A 22900-nucleotide genomic window follows, 5' to 3' on the forward strand; every position below is an offset into this window, starting at 1 on the left:
TATAAAACGGGGGTAAGAACAGCACATACCTCATAAGGTTGTGTGAGGACTAAATGAATTTGTACGTGTCGACCACTAAGTAGGGCCTGGAACACAGCAAGCACTAATAAATAGAGGCTATTACAAACTGCCTCTGTGATGGTTTCTCTCTTCTAAGAGGAAAGCTCTGATACAAATATAGGAAAATGTTACTATTCACTGAGTCTGGATGGTAGGTATTTTCCCTATCTCTGAATGTAAATTTTAAATATTTCATGTAAAAATAGAATAGCATACAAAAAGAATAAAAGCCTAGCAAGTTAAACACTACTTAAAATCCAGCACATCTATACACTGTGAAGTGAATGACTCGGAATGAATAAAGCATGCCTCAAGGAAGGTCAAGTTCTAGAAGCACGCTTTTGTTCGAGATCACTATGACAAGCAATGGCAAGTACTCCTCTCTTCTATCTTTGTTTATGACAATAATTAACAACAGTACCATCCTACTTACAGCCTCAGTCATTTTAACTGAGTTTACTGGTAGTGAAAATTATTTTTCATATTATATAAAAAAATGCCATTTCATCAACTGACAGTAGTTTTAAAAAAAAGGACAAAAAAACTATACAATTAAATAGATTTGCTTGGTGTAAAGGAAACATTTGCAGTTTCATCGACTGTTACGTGCAAATGAAGTATCTCTTGCTGGATCCTTCTATCACAGTAGCATGGTGTCTAATGTATACTCATAAAAATGACTTTAATAAGACAATATAAAAAGAAAAGTCTCTACATAAAATTGTTCTTTAGGTCAACTTTGTATAGCTTGGTACAGGCTATCCTAGTACATTCATTTATTAAATGCATTTATGATGACCTTTTTTGTAGAGGATCCAGGTTTTCCTAGAATCCTGTGTTCTGTAAAAAGCAATCTGCAACTGTGCTGTCTAGAGCAGTAGTTTCTAAACAGAATATATAACTTAATTATATTCAAATCTGGAGATAAGAAAATGAGTTTATTAGGCTTTTAACATACAGGTTCCTTAGCATTGTTTGTATTTTTACTGTTGGGGATACTTTTTTAAAAAGATCCTCAGCTATGTTAAAAATACCAATTCTCATGAGACTTAACCCAGATTAAGTGAGGGAGATCAAGAGGAACATACTTCTAGTTACAAAATGAGTCCCAGGTACAAAATGTACACTCTGAGGAATACAGTCAAGAATCATGTAGTATCTTCGTATGGTGACAGACGGTAACTAGTTACTGTGGTGATCATTTTGAAATGTACAGAAATATGTTACATACCAGAAACTAATACAGTGTTGTAGATCAATTATCCTTCAAAACAAACTCATGGAAGAAGAGATCTGATTTGTAGTTACCAGCGGTAAGGAGTGGGGAGAGGGGAACTGGGTGCAGACAGTCAAAAGGTACAAACTTTCAGTTATTAGATAAGTAAGTACTAGGGATGTAATGGACAACATGATTAACATAATTGACACTGCTGAATGTTATATATGAAGGCTGCTAAGAAAGTAAATTGTAAAAGTTCTAATCTCACACACACACACACACACACACACGCACACACACACGGATTCAATCCACAACATTTACAGAATATGTGCAGAGATACACACTTGTTCTGGGTTACAAGAGAAAATGGGGGCAGCAATCAGAAAAGTCTCAAAAAAACCAATGATTTATTCAATCACTTTGTAGGTCCAGAAACAAACTCTGTGAGGTCAAAGAGCTTGCCCACAGGCGTTCATTACTAGTTGTTGCGTGAAGCAGCGAGCAAATCTTAAAATCAGAACCCAATTAAGAGCTCTTCCCAATACAACTTTCTCACTAGTGCCAGCTGCTTAGGATACAAACTTGGGTAATTACCCCCGTTCTTTTCTTTTTTGTCGTTATTTTTACATAGTCAATGGCGTCACTGGTCCCCTTTAACAAACACAAACAGTTCTCAAGTTTCCCTCCTGGTTCCTTCATTCAGTAAGTTCTGACTGCCTGTCCACTATGTCCACTGCAGCAGGGAGTCAAGCAGTATCGTCACGGTCCTCACCTCAAATAATGTCCATAAAGCTGGGGAGACCGACAGGTAAAATACTAAAGGAATGCCGTGTGTATGTACCATGTGATCAAAACAGAGTTACACAGTAAGAACAAAATAAAATTAGTAGAAAGGATTAAATGAGAATGGCACTTACATTGTCTTTGATATTACAGACTATTTTTGCGTAACATTTGTTGTTATCTCTTGATGGAATGGTCCATTCCAACGGCCAAAAGTAACTATGATAAACCTAAGAAGAGAGCAGCACAATTTAGACCCATCGTCTTAAGGAGTAGCCTGTCAAACTCTAGTCATAGAGTGAAGATGGTGCAGGCCCTTTAATAAGTACTTTCATCAAACAGTAAAACTCATGAAATAAATAGGAATCTGGCCAAAAGATAAATAACTTTAAACTCATAGGTGACAAGCCCTTTCACTGTAAGCTCATCCCTTAATTACATCTCAAACTCAAAAGAGTAAACCTTATGTAACAACAACAAAGAGCAAGCAAATGAGAGGACGAAGCCATGTAATTTCTTGCTGTCTTGAATTTAAAAAAGAAACAAACACCAACACTATTCTCACAGGAATGACAACTTGGGCCAGAAACAATTATAGCAAGTATCTAGTTTTCTTGCTAAATATTTCCAAAGACATCCCCTCCTGTGGGATTATTCACCAAAGGTACAGAAGGAGGGAGGGAGGAAGGAAGATGGCAGACAGGAGGACACGCAGACGTCTGTATTGGTATTTCATAAGCTTAAGTCTTAAGTGACTGAAGAGAGGTTTTTCCTCCTCCAACTGCTAGCTTCAATTCAAAACATGTATGGTTGGTAGGATCTTTTAAAGAAATACTGATTCTGTAGACATTATGTAACATTCCTTTATGTTGTAATGAGGTGAATTTTTTTAATGTGGGTTGCAAAACTGAATGTATAGTATCACAGTGTCACAACCATTACACAGGGAAAAAAACAATTACAGAAATTACCCCCAATTGCTAACAACTGCTGTGTTACAGACATAGGCCTATGAGTAATTGTTTCCTATTTCCCTTACATTTTTCAAAATTTCTTCAACACAAATGTATTACTTTTATAATGAAAAATGCAAATTCTAATAAAACAAAAGCCAAAGGTTATGAAAAAAATTATGAAATATATATTAAGAACTTTAAAACCTAAATACCTCTTGATAGTAATCTATCCTCAGAAAATAATCAGAGAAACAGACAAATATAAAAGATGGTCATCATTCTACTCATAACGGTGAAAAACTGTAAATAATCCAATAAAAGAATGGCTTAACAAATTACTGTACAGCATCTCTCATTTTAAAAGATGGTGTTTTTAGGGGGAAATGCTTGTGATCCAACATTAATTTTAAAGTAGGACAGAAAACTGAATATAACTTAATCACAGTTAAAAATTTTAGATAAATGGACCTACACAAAATTATACATACAACATGATCATATGAACTCATGAATTAAAATTTCCTTCTGAATATGTTCCTGATTTTTCAAATTTCCTTTGAGCATATACTATTTTTATAATCAGAAAAAAATGTTAATAATACGTTACTAATATACCAATATTACATGCTACTACTAAAGCATATAATAAAAGATATGTTAAGAAATTTAAACTAGACTTCTATATCACAAAATTTACTGATTCATAAATCTGGTCTTTTAGAAGAACGTTTTACTAGAAACTTTCTCCCCTAAATGGGTTAATACATAAGTCCCTTTGTGTGGTGTTATTTGTGTATATGAGAGTAGTTTATTTCATGCGCATTTTCCTTGACTATAGGATAAAAGGTGAGGGGCAAAAGTTAGTACAATTAGAGGGAAACAGAAGGTTCTACTAACTGAACAGGAGAAATGCAGGTACCTTTCAGTTTTCTTCCTTGTATTTTCCTGTATTTTTCTCATAGTAATAATAAAAAGAAACTAATAAAAGTGGTTTTAAAAAGTAGAACCAAGTATTACTGGATCAACTGATGAAACTGAAAACTGGAAGGTAGGTCAGATAAAGTACTGTATCAAAATTAAATTGTCTAAAAGTAGTAACTACACTGTGGTTATATAAGAAAATGTCCTGTTCATAGGAAATACACAGTGAAATATTTAGGGGTAAAAGGGTATTCAACTTACTCTCAAATGATTCAGGAAAAAGAAATACACACAGATGCAATGCACAGAGACAGACAAAGAGAGAGTATGAAAAATATGAAACAAATGGGCAAAATGTTAGTAATACGTGCATCTGTATAATGGGTATATGGAAGTTCTTTCTACTGTTTCAACTTCTCTGTATGCTGGAAATTATTTTAAAGTTAGGGGGAAAAAAAGAGTAGTAAAGAGTAGAATTTACCTCAATATTTTCTTCCCCAAATTTCTCCACAGCTTTCTCTTCAGAAAGACCACAAGCACCATATTCCAAAGGAGTAAATACAGTCGTTGGAACATTTTCATAGTCACACTGTTTGAAAATGGAGGAGAGTTATGACAGAAGAAATTATAACTCAAAAAAGTATATAGTTTAAAAAGGTTCAAAATTAGGAGAGGAAAGTAGGCTAATAAAAACCTACTATGCCGAGAATCATTAACTGATGCAATAAAGTTTTAGCAGAGGTTTAAAGTCTGTCAAGACTAGTCATGAATATATGGCTTATGTGGCTTCTCCATTGATCTACCAACTGATGTTAACAAGGATATACTTTTTCTCCCTTAAATTAAGCAGCCAAAACAATACTAGTGTACCCAATGCTGAAAGTCTCATATTATCAGTGGCAGAAGTTAACAGGTTATTGGAAAATCAATTAGGTAATACATACTAAGAGCCACAAAAACATGTTAAACTTTTTGGCCCAATAATCCCATTTTCAGAAATCTGTAATAATTTAATATACAGAAAAAGCTACATGCATTAATTGAGCAATGCCACAGTTCTCATCAATAGTGGCAATATTGGAGTGGCTTTAAAAACACAAATAAGGAAGTGGTTCTATAGTACATATTCCCAGTGTAACATTAAGGAGCCATTAAAATGATAATTTTTCTAAAGCATATTTTATGTTAATAGGCATGGATGACAAAACGGTTCTGAAGTCAAACAAGTTTGTAAAATGCTGTATTAAGCAAATAAACAGGTTTCTCAACTATCAGAATTCTCAGAGCCTTTAATATGCTGATGTGAATTGTGAAAATGTAATTACATAAGTGCCAAATATGTTTGTAAATGCTAAACCTACCCAGCCAAATCTGTACAGAGGTAAGTCGTTCTGCATTTAAAATATGAGAAATTCAATCAATTCTCGCTCTCTAAAATGGTAAAGTAAAATCTTTAAAATGTGCCTCCCTCTAGAAGTAGTATATAATCTTTTTTCTCTAAAATGAACACAAACCTTTGGAATTCTGATTCAAAAGTAAAGGTAGCCATCCGCTTATTGCCATAACGGACCAGGTTTACTTCCTGCTTTAGTTAGAAAACCAGACAAATATGCAACACATTTGCAGACACTGGATGGTAGGCAGGGCAGCACCGAGGAGGCTTAGGAAGGGCATCAATTTAGGAGTGGAACTAAATTAGGCCTAGATGAAAGCTTGCTGTTGACACACCCTAAAAAAGCTGAAAAGTAATTACACAAGGATAAAACTACTCCCATGTAACATAATGGGTTGCCAAAACAAAGTCCAACACTATATAAAGGAATTCAACAAAACTCAGCTCCCAACAATGTAAAATGCACAAAGTTCACTTCCATCCAAAGTAACGAAACAAATGAGCAAGAATTCATGAACCAATACCAAGAGAAAAATGAATCAACACAGACACAACAAAAGAGATGATGGGATTCGCAGAGGACACTAAAAGAGGTTTTATAAATACGTTCTGCATATTCAAAGAGGTAAAAAAAAAAAAAAAGAACCTGCTGAAGAGAGAAAAGGAAAATATATTTTAAATAAATAAAACTCAGAGATGAAAGAAACCACTTGAAGTGCAAACAACGCGGAATGGGATTTACAGCCCAAGACAGTGCAGAAGAAAGGATCAGTGGACTTGAAGACACTGCAATAGACTAAGAAAATGAAAAACAGAAATGTGAGTGAAAACAGAAAAATTAATTAAATGGTTAATTTGATGAAAAATTTCCAAATCTGATGAAAAACTATAAATATATAAACCCCCAAATCTTGACAAAAACACAAGCAAAATAATTACAAAGAAAAATAAGCCAAGGCATACAATAATCAAACTGCTAAAAAAACAGTGATAAACACAAAATCTTAAAAGGAACAAAAATAAAAATGATGGCATGGCATACTTCTCTTTAGAATCTGTGCAACCAGAAAACAATGGGCAAATTATTAAAATATTTAAATAAGCCCTGCAAATCCAAAATTCTATATTCAGCAAAATTATCTTCCAAAAAGCGAAGGCAAAATAAACTTGAGGAAAAAAGAAAAACCCAAAAGCCAAGGAATTAACCATGACCGTGCATACACTAAATAACTGTTAAAGGAAGTTCTTCAGGCAGAAAATGGTGTATCAAATAGAAATCTGGGTCCACATAATATGGTATTTTTTTTCTCCTTGGTCCCAATACTCAGTTTCCAATTGGTTTCAATGAACTATTATGGCCTAGACCGCGAAATGTAATCCTTGTTTTTAATACTTTTATTTGGATAAAACATTTTGCAGTTTTCACAACAAGCAACTTAATGAATTTTTAGAATACAACCCATTCTCAAGTTGCAGATATGTGTACTATGGTTTCTCTACAGTTTCCATATAAAATGTTTTTATATTTACTGAAAAATTGAGTTAACTTACAAAGTACCTCTTTAAGTAATAATAAAGACGCTAACACTTGCTATTTGTAAACATAAAAGTATTTCAAGTGTTTGAGAGGAATTCTAAAAAGATCTAAGGGATGACACTGGTCCTTGGAGATGACAGCTGGAATGCCCATCATCACCCTGTGCTTTAAAGCTGGTACGTGTGTCAGAACACTTGGCTTTTTAAAGAGCTTCGTGGAAAGCCCATCATCTATAGGCTGACTCAGTTTTACAGTCAGTTCTTTATCTGTTTTTGAAATGGTAATTTTTTTTTCATTCTTTCATTTATGTTTCAAAAAAAACAGAATATTTACTTTAGTTAGTGGCAAATACTTTTAGCAACTTTGAAAATGACTTTCATCATTACTAAGTGTTTAAGAAGATTCATTTAAATTTTTCCAATATATCTTCCACTTCATTTTATTTAGTAAAATATTAAATTACAGAGGTGCAGTATATTTTTTCAAGTCTTGAAACATCTTTTCTATCCTCATCGCCTATTCTTCTATAATCCATATTTCCCAAATCTTCCTCCTCTCTCAAATGATACATTTTCATGGTTAAGACAGCAGTACCTACAATGAGATGTGGACTGGATTTATGCCTTCACTGCCTCTGTGCACTGTGATCTTGGACAGCTACCTAATTTCCTGTAACTGTCACCAGTCTCCACAGCTGCCGAGGTGGGATAAGTGTGCACAACACTTAGCACATCAAACATAGCTGCTCTTTGTCCCCTTTGCTTCGAACATTCTCATGAAGCAGTGAATATATGTCATCAATTCAGAGGAAGGCACAAACACCCATGATTCAATTTGGGTTCTCTTAAAATCTCATAACAGATTTATTTAGGCAGGGTTTATGTTAAGCTGAATTTTTCAGCTTAAGGGAGAGCTGCTCCTTTAGAAACAAGGAAGGCAGATGTGGATCCTCTCACGCTCTCAGAAACTGTGAACGTTCTCATCAATACAAAATTAAAGGGATTACACAGCTCTTTAAAAAAAAAACTTGTGTAACTCTTCCAAATACAATTAGTCTAGGTATCTATTGACATTTCAGCTTTATTTATTGTACTGAAGGACAGACTGGTGAGATTTCAAACTTAAGGACTGAACACCACCTGTTTATTTTCCCGTTCGGTAAAGCACTTTCCATATTAGACAAAAACAAACCAAAAAAACAAGCAAAAAAGGGAGTCCTTTCATTTCAGTTTACATTAAATTCTGCTGCTCATAAAAGCTTAAGGTACTTTAAGAAAGAATTCGCTCAACCTGGCAGATGCTAAGATATATTACTACACCCATACATGGAAGGATTTAACCAAAGTAGGTGGAAAGATCCATTAGATTTTTAGAATTTTGTGGTACAATAATTTCAAATTTATTTAGGCGCAAATTTTTGCATATTTGCCCTTTGGTTATTGTTATAAAAAATATCTTTCCATTTTAGGAAATCACAAATATAAAAGATTAAGAACAAACTAAATGCACCTCAAGCTACGTTTCTGAATATACTTTCTTGGTCACCATGTAACTCAATAATTTCAACAATACAAGACATAACTCACAAGGGTAGTTAAAAAAAAAAAAGAGGTAGTTAAGTTTATTCCAAATAGCAACATGAACCAACTACTATTCCCTGGATGATCAGACAACCTGGGATTAACCCCTTTTAACCTCAATCTTGTTAATTTCAAAATACAAGATTTTATTATGCTACAATCCAACATAATCCCAGGTACACTCAAAATGTTTGTCACAAATTTTACTAGCAGTACTGAGGTTTCCACTGCTGTCACTAACCTAAATCAACCCATGATGATTTATGCACAATGAAAATGAGTCATGACTAAATTCTTCAATCAACATTTCCAGAATCCTTTAAAGAAAATACTTAGGGAAGGAATGTTGATAATGGGGCACAGGATATATGAGAAATCTCTATACCTTCAATTCTCAGTTTTGCTGTGAACCTAAAGTTGCTCTAAAAACAACTGTCTTAAAAAAAAATTGGAACATATTTCTTTTTTTGCCATCTAGTCCCATGAAACCCACCTAAGAGTTTCAATTTCCTATACTAACTTTTAAAACTAAAATATTAAATATTAATATTTTAATATTAAATATTAAATTAATTAATTTAATTAATATTTAATATTAAATTAAAAATATTAATACACCACATTACACATTCCACGAGCAGAAGACCTATTTTTAGAAAGAATGGGGGAATAAAGTCTGACTTCTGGTTTAAGCAGCTCTGCACACTGACATTATTACTTAGAACCCCCAAATCCTGTCATAGCCTAGACACGTACCATAAAAAGATTTAGAAAATTATACTTGAATTGGCAATAATAAAATTGGTGCAAAGTGTAACTATTATGAGTATATGGAACATAATAGTGCTGAAACTTGATTAATCAAGCTCATTTTGTTCTTAGTGTGATTCTAAGAGTAAAAATTTCCTAATAAATCACAAAGGAACAGCAGTCTTAACAATGATTCTTTGTCTGGAATACAGTTAATAAAGCGAACCTAGGATGCCACCGTCAAACCTCACAACCATCCCTACAGAGGGCGCCGGGAGCAGTATTAAAAACAGTATCCTGGTGGGTGGCAGCCACACGCTCACCTTGACGGTGGAGCCAGCGTACAGCCTCCGTGCAAGCAATCTTCCTGCCTGGATTGCTACTGGGGTGAGCTCCACCTTCCCCTCCAACACATCGCCAATGGCATAGATGTAAGGCACATTGGTCTGCTCCTCATCCGTGACGGGTATTTTTCCAGTCCTGCAAATTCATTCAGTTAAAATCATCATCAATTACCACTTTTAAGTAAGCAGAACAAAACCCCCTTTCTCCCAAAGAAGCCCAATACTGTGACCCTACCTGAGACCAAAGTTCTAATTTATTATCAAAGCAGCACCACCACCAAAACTCAGAGGAACCAAAAGCTTAGAGATTCTGGCTATTTTGAAAATCAAAGCAATAGGAGGAAAATTTTTAGAAACCCTAGAACAGGAGAACTAAAACACCGTGGTTAAGAATTAATGAGGATTCTAAATTGTTATAATCAGGTCTGTTAGTTGTTTCCTCTGCCATGTTGGAGAGCTATTTAACTCTAAGCCTCATTTTCCCACCTATAAGTGGGAATAATGATAATAGAAATAAGAGTAAGAAGAAAAATACCACCAGTCTACCTTAAGGGGCTGTGAGGACTGAATGAGAATGCATATAAAACATTAGTATAACAGTCCATGGCTCCCAGTAAGTACAGAATAAACGTTAGCTATTAATATTAGACAAAATGGAAAACCCTGGCCTTAACTGGAAACAAGCTAGATGGTTATTAAGGTGGTGGAACATTTAGTCTGCTAAATTTTATTAGACCTCAACTCCCTTGTCTCTCCCACTCAAGGAAAAAATAATAATAATAAAGCAAAAATCCTCATACTAAGATTAAGAATCTCTTCTGAATAAATGTTATTCCTGAAAGGTGGGGGTAAAAAAAAAAACAAACTGTCCTATTTTCAGTTTCCAAGGCAGCTAGCGGTTCACAGCACTTGTGTACTTGTTTTCACTTGGATATAAGAAAGGTGACACTGGGAAATACCCCACGCCACTCCTATAAGCAGACAACAGTCTCTATTATCTAGTATAGTCCAAAGGATTTTACCTGTTAAAACCTTTGAAAAATCAGTTTTCAGACTTGTAACTGTCACTAGAAATGTAGTGACCACTCTATTACCATAAAACTTGGTAGCTTTAAATTAAACATGGTTCAAATCTACGTACTTCATGAAACTTTCAAAGCACATACCTGCAATTAACTGGGGAGGGGTCTTTTTCTGTACACATAAACATTTAAAGAAACAATATGCAAAGCAGGGTATCTTTCATTTAGATTTTGAAGAGGGGAAAAAAAGACAAACAGGAAATACTGTGAGTGGCACTAAAAGAAGAGTTTTCTAAGCTTAAAAAGGGATCTTGCCAACTATGGTAAAAGCTAACTTAAAAAATCTAAGACTCCAGTATTAATCAATCTTATAAATAACTAAAATAGTATTTAATAGGACATAATTAAGATTTTTTTCTTACTTTTCATTTATTTTTACCCCCACAGTTTCTAAGCCAATTTTTCTTGTGCAAGCATCTCTTCCGATTGCCAGCAATACCTGAAAAATTATTAATATATAGTGACTGTTAACAAAAAGGCTATGCATGAGTTATTTTATCATATTTTTCTCTGCTTATTAAGCCAATCTGATTCATTTTCCAGACCTGGAAAGAAATAATACATTAAGAAAATAATATAAGAGTTAAAACAAATCAAAATTATTTAAATTAAATCTTCTGAAGATGATAAAGTAAAAATCCTTACCCATTTCTTGTTAAGAAAAAGGGAGTGAACAATTCCTTAATAAATCTAGCCAAGTTTAGAGACAAAGACAGCATAGCCTATAACTAAATTATTTTAAGTGGTGAGCAGGGGAGATAAAAGAACATGGGGCAGAGAAATTCTAGCTCATTTAAAAGTGCTGACACTTTTTAATCACGATTTGACAAACAAGATTTAAGTTACAGTGGAGAAAATCTGAAGCCATCCCTGTAACCAAAACAAATTATAATATCACAAGTAATAAAGATGTCTTAGAACAGGAATAGAACCAAGGGTTTTAGAAATAGTAAACAGCCATTATTATTACTCCCCAGCAAATATCCAAAGAGCACATTATTTGCTTTCTGATGAAGTGTGACCGAGGCCCATTCTTACCGTGTTGTACTCTTCTTCGATGGTTGTGTCACCATTGGTGGACTTCGCTACCACCCTGAGTCGGCCTGGTGTCCCAGCTTCAATTTGTTCAACCTGTAAGAGTGATAAAGTCTTACTCCACAGTAAACACATGTGTCAAGAGGATAACTGTGTCTTCTCCTTCTGTCTGGTTAACCCAAAGTTAAAACACGAAATCTGGCTTTCACGTCCCACCTTCCTCATGTTAACATCATAAGGATGATATGTGATTCTTTTATTTACCGTCTTCTCACTGCTTAGTATTTGCTAGAGGGGTTTTCTTTATGATAGTTCTCAAACAGAACAGAGCTCAGAGAGAAACGTGGGAAAGGAAAAAGGCCAGAGAAAGTGCACTACAGTCTCTAAAATTAAACCAGTGACTTACTGCTTCTCCCAGGTTCCTACCTTCTAACTTACCCAGAACCATTAATACCCTGGGGCTCACATTCATAGATTCGCTTTTGACTACAATGTTCAGCTTTGCCAGCAAAGAACAGACATGGGAGTAGGTCTGTTGTGATACAGTTAAGAGCTTGAAATCCCTAAAAATCATAAGGGGCATGGAGGTATGTTTCACAACTGGGGGCTGCCTTCAGTTGTTAAAGGTGTACGGAGAATGAGCAAGTCCTGGTACTTGTGCTGTGGCAAATGAGACTGAACACACTTAGCCTATTACACAATGAGGTCAACCGCCAAATCATCGGTTTCTGTAAAACATTTACTAGGAGAAAACCCATAAAATCATCTGCAAGTTCTACTCTTCCTGTAAAATGCAACACACTCTGAATGGGAAAACTGTGAAGTCCTTTTATTTTCAACATCAACAAATAGAAAAGATTTCCTTCTAAAATTCCCTTCATTTATTAAATAGTGAAGCCCCTCTGAATATATTGAAAATCTCTTTCCTGTTTAATTTAAATTAAAATATTCTAATCTTTGGAGAAGAGTTGAATTGATTCATGGCTTAGATCTGCTTAAGAATAAGGGTCTCATCCCACCTCAAACTCCTTCCTGCCTTACTCACTTCTGTGTTCCAGTCAGGCCTTTTCTGTATCCAGAACACTTTCTGCCTTTGGAACAGTTTTATTCCACACAGCCTTTTTGCACATGCTATATTCTTTGTCCAAAATGCACTCTCTCCCTTCTCTCTGTAGAAGGTTCTTCCACTCACTCACTTTGTAATACAGCCAGCATTCACTTCCCGCCTTCAGGGATCAGAGACACCCTGGTAACCTGAGCAAAATGCTATGTATACAGACACAGGTTGATGTCACCTGGGATAGTCCACCACATTCTCGGAGGCCCACAACTCCCCAAATGTTAAGCTATTATAAAGGAAGACGCTGCTGTTCCATCAGCACAGCATACACATACAGCTGTCATCTTCCCATCATAGTCCTAATGCTAACACAATCCTCAGGAGAACTCTGAGATAGGTGCTATCTATTACCATCATTTTACAGAAGACACTGAGGCTCCGAGAAATTAAGTCATTCTCCCGAAGTCATATAGCAAGAAACTGGCAGAACAGTATTTGAACCCAGGTTATTCTGATCCCAGTGCTCATATTGTTACCTCTCAGCTACAAGAGATTCATGGTCCTGCAAACAACCTAAGTTACTAACCCATTAAGTTATTTTTTAAAAGACAGCAAAAATTTCTTAACTTTAACAAAATAGTCCCATCCTTACTTGCACTAAAGGAAACTATTAGTTTAAGATATGCAAAGTAATAGATTTGTCACTTTATCAAAACATTTGTGGTAATATTAACAAGTCCCAGATATAACTTGGCTTATTATTCAGCATTTTTGAAAGAAGATTAAATGAGCAAAAAAGGTCAGTCCACATAACAAAATTAAATAATCATTTCCAGGGAAGCCAGAATAATATAATGCACCTGTGAACTACACTGTATACCAAGGAGAAATGTCTTTTGAGAAGAAAAAAAAAGAAATCAGCCTAGTGTTAAAACTCTTATTTAAATCTCTGGTATGTAGAAAAAAAAGAAAGTATAATAGACCAAAAATAATAAAATGATGGAATGTATAAAGGGAAGCATTAAACAGAAGAGAACAAAAGGTGGTAAAGTTGAGAACGGAAGGAAGAAATTATTAATTTGCAAATAAGAACAAAAGCTATCTAGGTGGTAAGAAGGTGTAAGTTTATACACCCAAATCACACAAAGAATTACTCATGTTAGCATTCCTAATGGTTTATAACACCGAAAGGATGCTCCAATCATCCACCCCAACTCTTTCTCGCACAGTATAGAATCAACAAACCTCTAAGCAACCCCACTTACTTTTATCGGCACAAACTGCCTTATAAACTTGACACCGTGTTCTGCCATATGTTCACCAATTCTGTTGGCCATGTCCTGGTCAAACCCTCTAAGGAGAATGGATCGTACCATAACAGTCACATCTAAACCTATGCCAGCAAGAAATCCAGCACATTCCAAAGCGACATAGGATGCTCCGACCACCAGGGTCTTACCCGGGCAATAAGGTAAAGAGAAAAGATCATCACTGGAAAAAAAATTTAAAAAAAAAGAAGAAGAAAAGAATGAGAAAAATGTTCATATGTGAATAACGACCAAATCAAAGTAAACATTTTTACTTTCTTAAGAACAAGACACTTTTCAGATTAAAAGCATACAATTGCTACACGCATAATACTTGAGAAGTTTTTATAAGGTCTTAGACACTCCCTTTCCAGCCACTCAGTTCCTCTGGGAGTAGCTCAAGATCCCGTGGCTAACCACACAAACCATGTAACTCTGACATTAGTCCAACCCATGATCAAACAGTATTATTTTGTACTATTTGGAATAATTCTCCATTTATGCGTTTAGAAATCATACATTTGCAAACCCAAGTCCCCACCCCCAGCTCTCCCTGGTGGAAACCTGTGTTACTTCTCATCTACAATATTATCAAGAGTGGAGAGAGAGGTGGGAAAAAACTTTTAATGTATGGGTTTCGGAATATGAAAGCCAACTGTAAAAAAAGCAAAACATGACAAAATCTTCCAGGAGAGGAAGATACAAGACATGATAGATCATAAAAGCATCATCAGGGAGTGAGATTTTAAAATATGAGAAGGGAGACCATCCAAAGCCAGCAAGGACAAGAACTGTCATCTGTGCTGCCCCAGAGGAGGCACAAAGGATAAAATCATATTATAATAAAAACGAGTAATTTACAACACAATCAGGAGCTCCTGAGCAAAAAGCAACTAAGAGGACCTATCTATCAACAGTCTGTCTTAACAACTTAATAATTCAAAACTTCTGAACAACAATGTTTTGATGGGAAAAAATAAATCACACAGCAAAACCTTGCTTGACTCATTTATTTCAGGAGGTCCCTCTACATTGACACTGCAACCATTCAAAGAGCAATCAGTAAGGAAAAACTAGAGTTTAAGAAACCTAAATGGCGTGCTATCCCTCGAATTCTTTTAGCAACCACATAAGACATAACACACGTGATTCCAGTTTTGCAAAAAAGGAGAAAAAAGTACATACACATGTATCAATTATTTTCCAAAATGTGAATATCCATCTGGTTTTATACAGTATACATTTGTAATATATATTCACATATATAAATTTCAAATACAAATACTATAAGCATATATCTATGTTAGCGGTGATATTAACTCTGGGTGATAAGATGATCAACATTTAATTCTGAATTTTTTAAATGTTCTCTTTTGTGAAATAGTTTTTCCTTTCTCTTTTTCCTAATCCCTTGCCCCTTTCAGCAAAAAACGTGGTGAAAAGCTAAGTTCCAGGAAAAGAATTAAATGGATTTGAAGAAAAAAAGACTAGCCCGTCTTTTCTTCCTGCAGTCTGTCCTTACCTGCTGATGCAGTATTCTCTGTCACCAGGGATATCCAAGTAACGTGGCCTTTCACCAGTGGCAATGAGGAATTTCTCTGCTGAATAAATTTTTTCTCTGCCTTTGTTATTTGTTGTCTACAAGAAATCAATGTAATTTTTAGTAACTTATCATCAAATGAAAAAGGCTGTTTACCATATTGTCCAATTTGATCCTCAGAAAAATCTGCTAATGCAGTAAGAAAGGGATATTAAGACTGAGTAGTTAAGAGACTTGCTCAAGGTGACAATGCCAGGAAGTGGCAGTCTTGGCTGCCAATACTCAAATCCAGGTAACCTGGCCTCAAATCCAGTCCTCTTAACCCTTTACTGCACCACCGTAAGAAGTGACTGCAAACCACCAAACTGGACGGTCTTGGTCACAGGGGCTATTACTTTTATTAGATAGAATAATCACCTTTTTCTTTTCCTCCCTGGCCCCCAACGAAAGCTTAAAAACACAAACAAAGAAAAGCTACTCAGGCTGTCACTGCATTACCTTAATCTTATGAGGACCAACAAACTGCCCATATGCATTCTCATAGGTGACTTTCTTCTCCCGCAGAGCTACGCGGTAGCCCCAGTTCAAAGAGCCAATGTGGTTCTGCACAGCTTCTGTCATTCTTTCCCAGTCATGTTTAACTGCACAAGAAAGTAAGATAAAACGTTCAGCTTTCCCACTACCTGGCAAATATCATTTCTCAGTAACTATTTGGTCTAAAAGGACAAGTCCTTCATTTCAAGCACATAACATTTTCATCTTCACGTATTCTCTCCCTTTTAGAAAATGACCATGCAGCTTAGTGCAAAAATCCTGGCAATTCTTAAGACTAAAATAACCATACCCGAACTTTTTCTTCTTTATCTAGAGACCAACCAACCAATTTTACCTTGGATTGTCAACAGATTGTTCAGGTAATGAGGTGTGGTGAGGCCCAGGATTTTGTATGTGTAACAATCACCAAGGGATTCTGAGTAGCCAGGCTTGGAGTTACTAAACTGGTAACAGTATCCAGAGTAAGGGCTGGCAAACTATGGCTCCACCAGCCAAATCCAGCCAAACACCTTTTTTTGTAAATAAAGCTTTATTGAAATCCAGCCACGATCATTTACTTACATACTGTCTAGGGCTGCTTTTGTGCTACAATGATACAGTTGAGTAGCTGTGACAGAGACCAGATGGCCCGCAAAGCATAAAATATTTACTATCTGGCCCTTTACAGAAAAAGTCTGCTGATCCCTGGTTTAGATAGAGAGTTTTAAGAGTCTCTTTGGCCCCCCACAAAACCCCATCTCACCAGAGAGGAAGATCTTTTAAATTCTATCATAAAATTAATCCTTTGAGCCAAAGCACTAATATAACATTAAATTTCAATGGGTAAAAATCAATCCTTTGTCATTCATTCATTAATAATTAACAATGAATGGCTCCGGAAAAAAAACAGGACACAGGTAAAACATATTTTGGTGGTAGCAGGAAGACAGGTTCTGGGGAAGCTGTGGTTTTGAAGCAAGGAAAACAGAATCAACATAAATTGAGAAGAACTGTCACAGAACTGAGAAGTGAGTCTTAGGGTCAGGGTTATAAGTAGCTTGGCGAGGCAGGAAGTGGTAAGATCAACTCTATGAGAACCAGTGGCCAGCCTCTGGAAGTGGGAATGACAGCACAAAAATTGGTTTGTGGCCAAAAGGAAGAAGAGAAGAAATAACAGAGATTCAATTCATAGAATCATAAAATGTCTGAACTAAAGCAAACCTTCAGGGATCCATTCAATAGTTTAAAAAAAAAAGTTTTGACTGCGGCAGCCACCGTGGTCATGGACTAGGCGCTAGGGCATGGGGACACTGCAGAGAGCCTCGACCAACCTGTTGGTCTGACCTCCATCTACCACCACTTTAAGAAGACTCACTGTTTCCCCACCAGGAATAGAACAGAACCATGTAACTCACTCCCATGTGCCAATCGTCTAGCTGCAACAACTACCAACATTTTACCAATCTCATTACACATTCATCTCTTTTTGTACCAGGATACTTTAAGCGAATCCCAGACATCATTTTACTGGTCGTGGTTTTGGTTGTCACTGTGACTTAGGGATACCCAAGGGCCAGTGATTTTAAATATCCTTCACTATAGTTTGTTACAACTCAGAGCTATCTGGCCCAACGTGCCAATAACGCCTCCAGGGAGAAACAAAAAACAGAATCAAAGGAAGGATTCACTTCTGAAATTTTACAGTGGTAGGAGTCCTAAGCAGATTATACTCTGCTAATCCTACAGGAAAATAACATGTTCTAAAAGAAAACATTAAACTATTTCAATGAGAGAAATTCAAATTCAATCATTAGACCTAATCCAACCTCAATTCTGTTAAAGCCTTCCTTTGTAACTGTCAGGCCCCACCTGACTTCTCCTTCTCCTTCTCCTCAAATCTCCTTTTCTCTACCAAAGTTCCTTCATCCCCTGGTACAATAGGCGGTCACCCATCACTAGTGTGATTATGCTTAGGTAGGAGAAATTTAAAAATTCCAGCCCACCAGTTTGGGATTCAGCACCCAGGACTCCAGCTGTTCCTATGGACCTGATCTTGCATTCCATTCTGAGAACTGAGTTTCTGTCTTGTAAAATCTTGTAAAAAAAACTTTTCTACTTTATATGTTACCAGTGGTAACTGGATCCTTGTGGACTGTGGGTGGTGATGTGCCCAGAACCCCAGTTCTCCAGGGTTGCCCTGCCTTCCAATAATACCCAAACCCACCACCTTCCTGCATTCCCAAATACTCAAATACTCCTCATCCCCACTCAGTCCACTCACTGGCAGAGCCCCAGCGTTTCCCCTAGGCCTCCTGCTTTGGCTGGCTTCGTCTACCAGTGGTAATGCAATGCTGAGCCTCTGCAATGTAGATTCCAGCTGGCTAGGCAGGACTTGTATTTCGCCCGGATGTCTTCTCACGTCCACCTCAGCAGCTGGACTCTCTGCTGCTTCTGATCTGCCCCTACCCACAACAGAGCAGGCCACATCCTTAGATTCACCAACAGTAATCAGGCTAACGAAGCTAACCAGCATCTTTACCTGCTCACCTGAACCTCAAGGCACCTGAAGGGACACAAATTATTTCCATTATATACACAGGGAAATGAAGGATGGGTGACCTGCACAGGGCCACACACAAACTCAAGGCCATCACAGCCACACCGTGTATGAATCATGTGTAGGTGTGTAGTGGGGGAATATGTACATCCAGAAACTCTGCAGGTCCCCGACTGCAAACCAATGACCTTGCTTTCCCTCTAGTGACAACAGGATTCTAAAACTTCCAAAATGCTTGACTTTTAAAGGCAAATTTACTTTTTGAGCACAGAAGAACTCAAACAAATAAACCTGAAAAAATATGAAACCAGTAAACCCTCCAGAAAGGACCGATTCACCCAGTTTATATGGCTCACAGCTCAAGCAATTTTTTTTAAGGCCTGAGACTTTCCCGGCACATTCTCAGCTTGGAGTTTTCACGAAAACGGCAGATCATGGCTGAGTCCTGGACGTGTCACTCCCCCGTCACCAGGCAGACTCAGCTGAGCTGCCTGGCCCAGGTCCCATTCCTCCCTCACCCTGCTCACAGCTATTTGCAGTGTCAGAGAAGACAGTCTTCCAAGAAAGCTGGAGCACTGTTCTTTGGTCAAGGACACGAGATTAGATATGTTTTCATTTGAAAAATGAAGAATAAGCCTGCATGCTTCATCTGTTGGGAGCATGGATTAAGCAGCCTCTAAGGGGTTCTCATCTGAAAAATACACCTCTGAGTTTCTTTCTTCTTCTAAGATCCAATGACAAAGTAACTGGACTTTGTCTAAATCTACAGAATTCGTCACCACAAGCATTCTAGCACAAAAAGCAGGGAGGCAATGAGTGCTCCTTTAGAGGTGGGTCCTGGCTGGCCCGGTGGACCACTCCCAACACACCCAGCTCTGGTTCTCAGAGCCAGGCCACAGCTTGCTTCAGAAGGCCTGCAGCCTAAAGAGAAAAGAGAAGATAACAATAAAACTACCGGGCTTCCATTTAGGAAGAGTAAAGGGCTTTAAAGAGAGGGCACAGCTCTTCACCAGCTCTCGTCAAGAGACTTGGGGATTGCTGCTGCTCACAAATGAGTACAGGGGGTAGAAGGTATACAAACAGAACCTGGAAAAGGGGAAGAAACACAAAATAGCTGAAACTGTTAAAACTAGTTGAATAAATAATTTCTGTAAGGACTGGTCCAAGTGTTAAAACTCTGTGAAATTCAGGGAGCTTTTGCTGGTTTTACCGTGCAGATCTGGACCATGCTGGTAGTGGCTTCCTTATTGCCTCAATCACTGGTTCCTGACTATGTAATTTAGAAATAAATTCAACATACATAAGCATAGCCACTGCTTATTATGGCTACATGACAGCCACATACATACTCTTTTGCTGGGAAGTTGTGTCAATTCACATTATATTTCACCACCCACTCGGTTACTGAATTTATTAAAATTATATGTAGTTGGCCCTGTTAATGAAATTCACTCAGCAGAAGCCTGTACGTGTTTCTTGTCTTTTAAAGATTCTAAAGACCCACTATATATTTTTTCCTAAACATTTATAACCATATGAAGCTATTCTGTTCCACTGACTTCATTTTCCCTAAGAGTTGATAGTTTAAAGCAAACGTCAACTAGTTGATAGTTTAAAGCAAATGTCAACACACCAATTTGGGTATGAAACCTTATACAAGTGAATACAATTTTTATGACTCTAAGTTACAGCACTGTTACTTGTGAAGATTTAAGGGCCAGTGGCAATCAGAATGAAAAACAAAGTACATGGAAATATAACTGCATTAAGTCAAAATTTGCTTGAATCAACCTTATTTTTCCAACAAATTCTAGACTTTGTCAGATTAATATTCTCATTACATGTCCTTCTCTAAGAGGAAATTAACTTGGTTTAAATACACAAATTTCTATAATATCTGTGTTTTTCTGCAACCCATTAGACAAAGAACCAAGAAAAGTACTTGACAGAGTCTACTCCAATTTACTGAAACTCTGAATGGAAGAATTAAAAGAAGCGAGTCCAGGGGGAAGGTTCAGAAACTAACATTTGTTGATGGGTATGTATTTTAATCACACTATTGTATTTAATCCTTACCACACAGGCAGTAAATAGCAAAGTCAGAATGAGGGCACAAGTCTATCTACTCTAACAACCTACCCGGTACGATGGGACAAGTGGGCAGGGGTGATTCTAGGATTCTAGGAAAAAAGTCTCACTGAGAACACTGGTGAAGAGCATGGAATGGTGGGGGTGGGGGAATCACAGACCTTAAGAGTGGTTAGAAAATAAAATGGGTAGTTCTTAGGTTTTCCTCCCAAAGACAGAAGAGAAATTGGAGCACAACCTACAGACCACACACAGAACTTACCCTTTCTGGGGAGCATGTGGTGAAGAGAGGTGCACAGAGACAGCAAAGGCTTCCATGTGTCCCTACAACAGCTCCCAAAAACTGCCCCTACAAAGGGCTGCCACTGAAGCCACGAGGGCTCGTGGTATAACCCCATGTGCTTTCAAGTCAGAAAGAACTCAGTCTAAATCTTAGTGACAACAATTTCTTAGCTGTGACATTCAGCTACTCCACTCCCCAGATCTATGGTCTTTACCTCCTTTCCCCACTTTCTTCCTGCTACTATCCCAAGAACCACACAAGGAAGTATCTGCAAGCATCTGTTCAAACTTGCCCTCAGCAAAACCGTGCAGCCTGCTAGGCTGATCTGCATTCCTCCTACCACCCTCGCACCAAACCACCCAGAGTGTTCTGCCCGCAGTAACAGTCCTCACACTCTTCCTCACGGACTTCCCCCACAGGCACCTGCTCTAGCCACACTGGGATATCTGCTATTCTTCAAATATGCACCTTGTTCATTCTTCTCTCACCATCTAAATGAAGTGAACCTTCCCCTCCCCTCTGCTGATGGTTAAGGACACAATATCTAAGAAATCATCTCCAGTCACGTCTTAAATCACACTCACCAAGCCCACCTCTGGGCTCCCGGGTACCTAGTTGGTACATTAATTACATCAGTACATCATGGAGAGCAAAACCTGTGTACCTACAGGATTTGTATCACTTATCTCTGTATTTCCCCAGCACAGACGCCGGTGGAAATAGGGAGGTGCTCACTAGTAATATACAACCTCACTAGCAGGATTTCTAAACTGTTTACTAAGAAATCTAACACATTAACTGAAGGGTGCCCCTGTTGTTATCTGAGTATATTAATAGGAGGAATTTCCAGAAAGGGAAAGAGTGAGTTAATGGCAGATCTTGTGAAGCATTCAGACCAGGGAGTAAACAAAAACTGGAGGGGGTCAGGGTGGGGAGGCAGAAGAAAGAATGGAGGCAGACTAGTAGGAGAGTATGTGTTAAATTCTTGTTCCATAGGTCAAAAGTCTGCTCAACTGCCCTTTTTGTTGGACAAGAGAGAAGGACACAGAGCAAGACATCTCAGAACTGAACAAAATTCCCAGTACTAGCCTCAGGTCTCCAAGAGTCATGGACAGAAAGCAGCCTTGTAAAGGTCAGAGGAGAGAGATATGACCCCGAGTGTAAGAAAACTTAAGTAAAAGCATCAACAAAGGCAGCATAACTAGCTTGAGTAAGAGCAACATTTTTCAAAGCATGTATTTATGCCTTTAAAAACGTATAAATTTAATAAACTGTTACTTAAAACTCAGAAAAAGCCACAAAATAAATTACCAGAGCTACTGGGTAGAAGATTTTCCCTTAAATGTCCCAAGTCTACAGATCTCAAAACTAAAATCAGGTAGGAGTTGTCGTTTCACTCTTCAAGGACACCGTGACCAAGGTAATTAATGAGCCAGGAAGCTGTGCCAGACCTTTTTGTTTTTCCAACAGATAATGCAGTCTACTTTCTAAAGTCAACAAATTCCTCTTCAACTTTTCTAGGGTTTCTAAGGCACTCGAAGTATTTTTAATCCAACAAGGACTAACTATTCCTTTCTTAACAAACAATCCCTCCAAGTATCAACTCATGAAACAGACTTCTTTGGCGAGAGAAAAAATTAACAGCATCAAAGCCCTTACGAAGCTCTGTATGATTATGAGAATTTATTTGGAAGAACTCTGGTTTTCTGTTATAGAAAGATACTCCAAATGCAGTATCTGTTCTTGCCATAATAGCTACGTGGCTAACATGACACAGGATAACTGCAGTGATTTTACCTACTTAAAAACAAACAAAAAAAATAGAAACAACTTTCAGGTTATTTGCTAGTCTTATAAAAATGGATGGT

At 37.2% G+C, this 22900-nt stretch overlaps 1 protein-coding gene across 2 annotated transcripts in view; it reads right to left on the reverse strand.

Annotated features, from left to right (window-relative positions):
* Window positions 1-22900, reverse strand: part of TXNRD1 (thioredoxin reductase 1) — a 57670-nt gene that overhangs the window by 11258 nt on the left and 23512 nt on the right. For both annotated transcript variants that reach the window (XM_074375151.1, XM_074375150.1), the window contains exons 6-13: window positions 16069-16211; window positions 15553-15668; window positions 13989-14214; window positions 11667-11759; window positions 10991-11067; window positions 9526-9682; window positions 4424-4531; window positions 2200-2295 (exon numbers count right to left, since the gene is read on the reverse strand). In XM_074375151.1, the coding sequence (XP_074231252.1) occupies window positions 2200-2295; window positions 4424-4531; window positions 9526-9682; window positions 10991-11067; window positions 11667-11759; window positions 13989-14214; window positions 15553-15668; window positions 16069-16211 (1016 nt within the window). The remainder of the gene's footprint in view (window positions 1-2199; window positions 2296-4423; window positions 4532-9525; window positions 9683-10990; window positions 11068-11666; window positions 11760-13988; window positions 14215-15552; window positions 15669-16068; window positions 16212-22900) is intronic.

This window comes from Camelus bactrianus, chromosome 12 (genome assembly GCF_048773025.1).
Source record: "Camelus bactrianus isolate YW-2024 breed Bactrian camel chromosome 12, ASM4877302v1, whole genome shotgun sequence".
Classification (NCBI taxonomy): Eukaryota; Metazoa; Chordata; class Mammalia; order Artiodactyla; family Camelidae; genus Camelus; species Camelus bactrianus.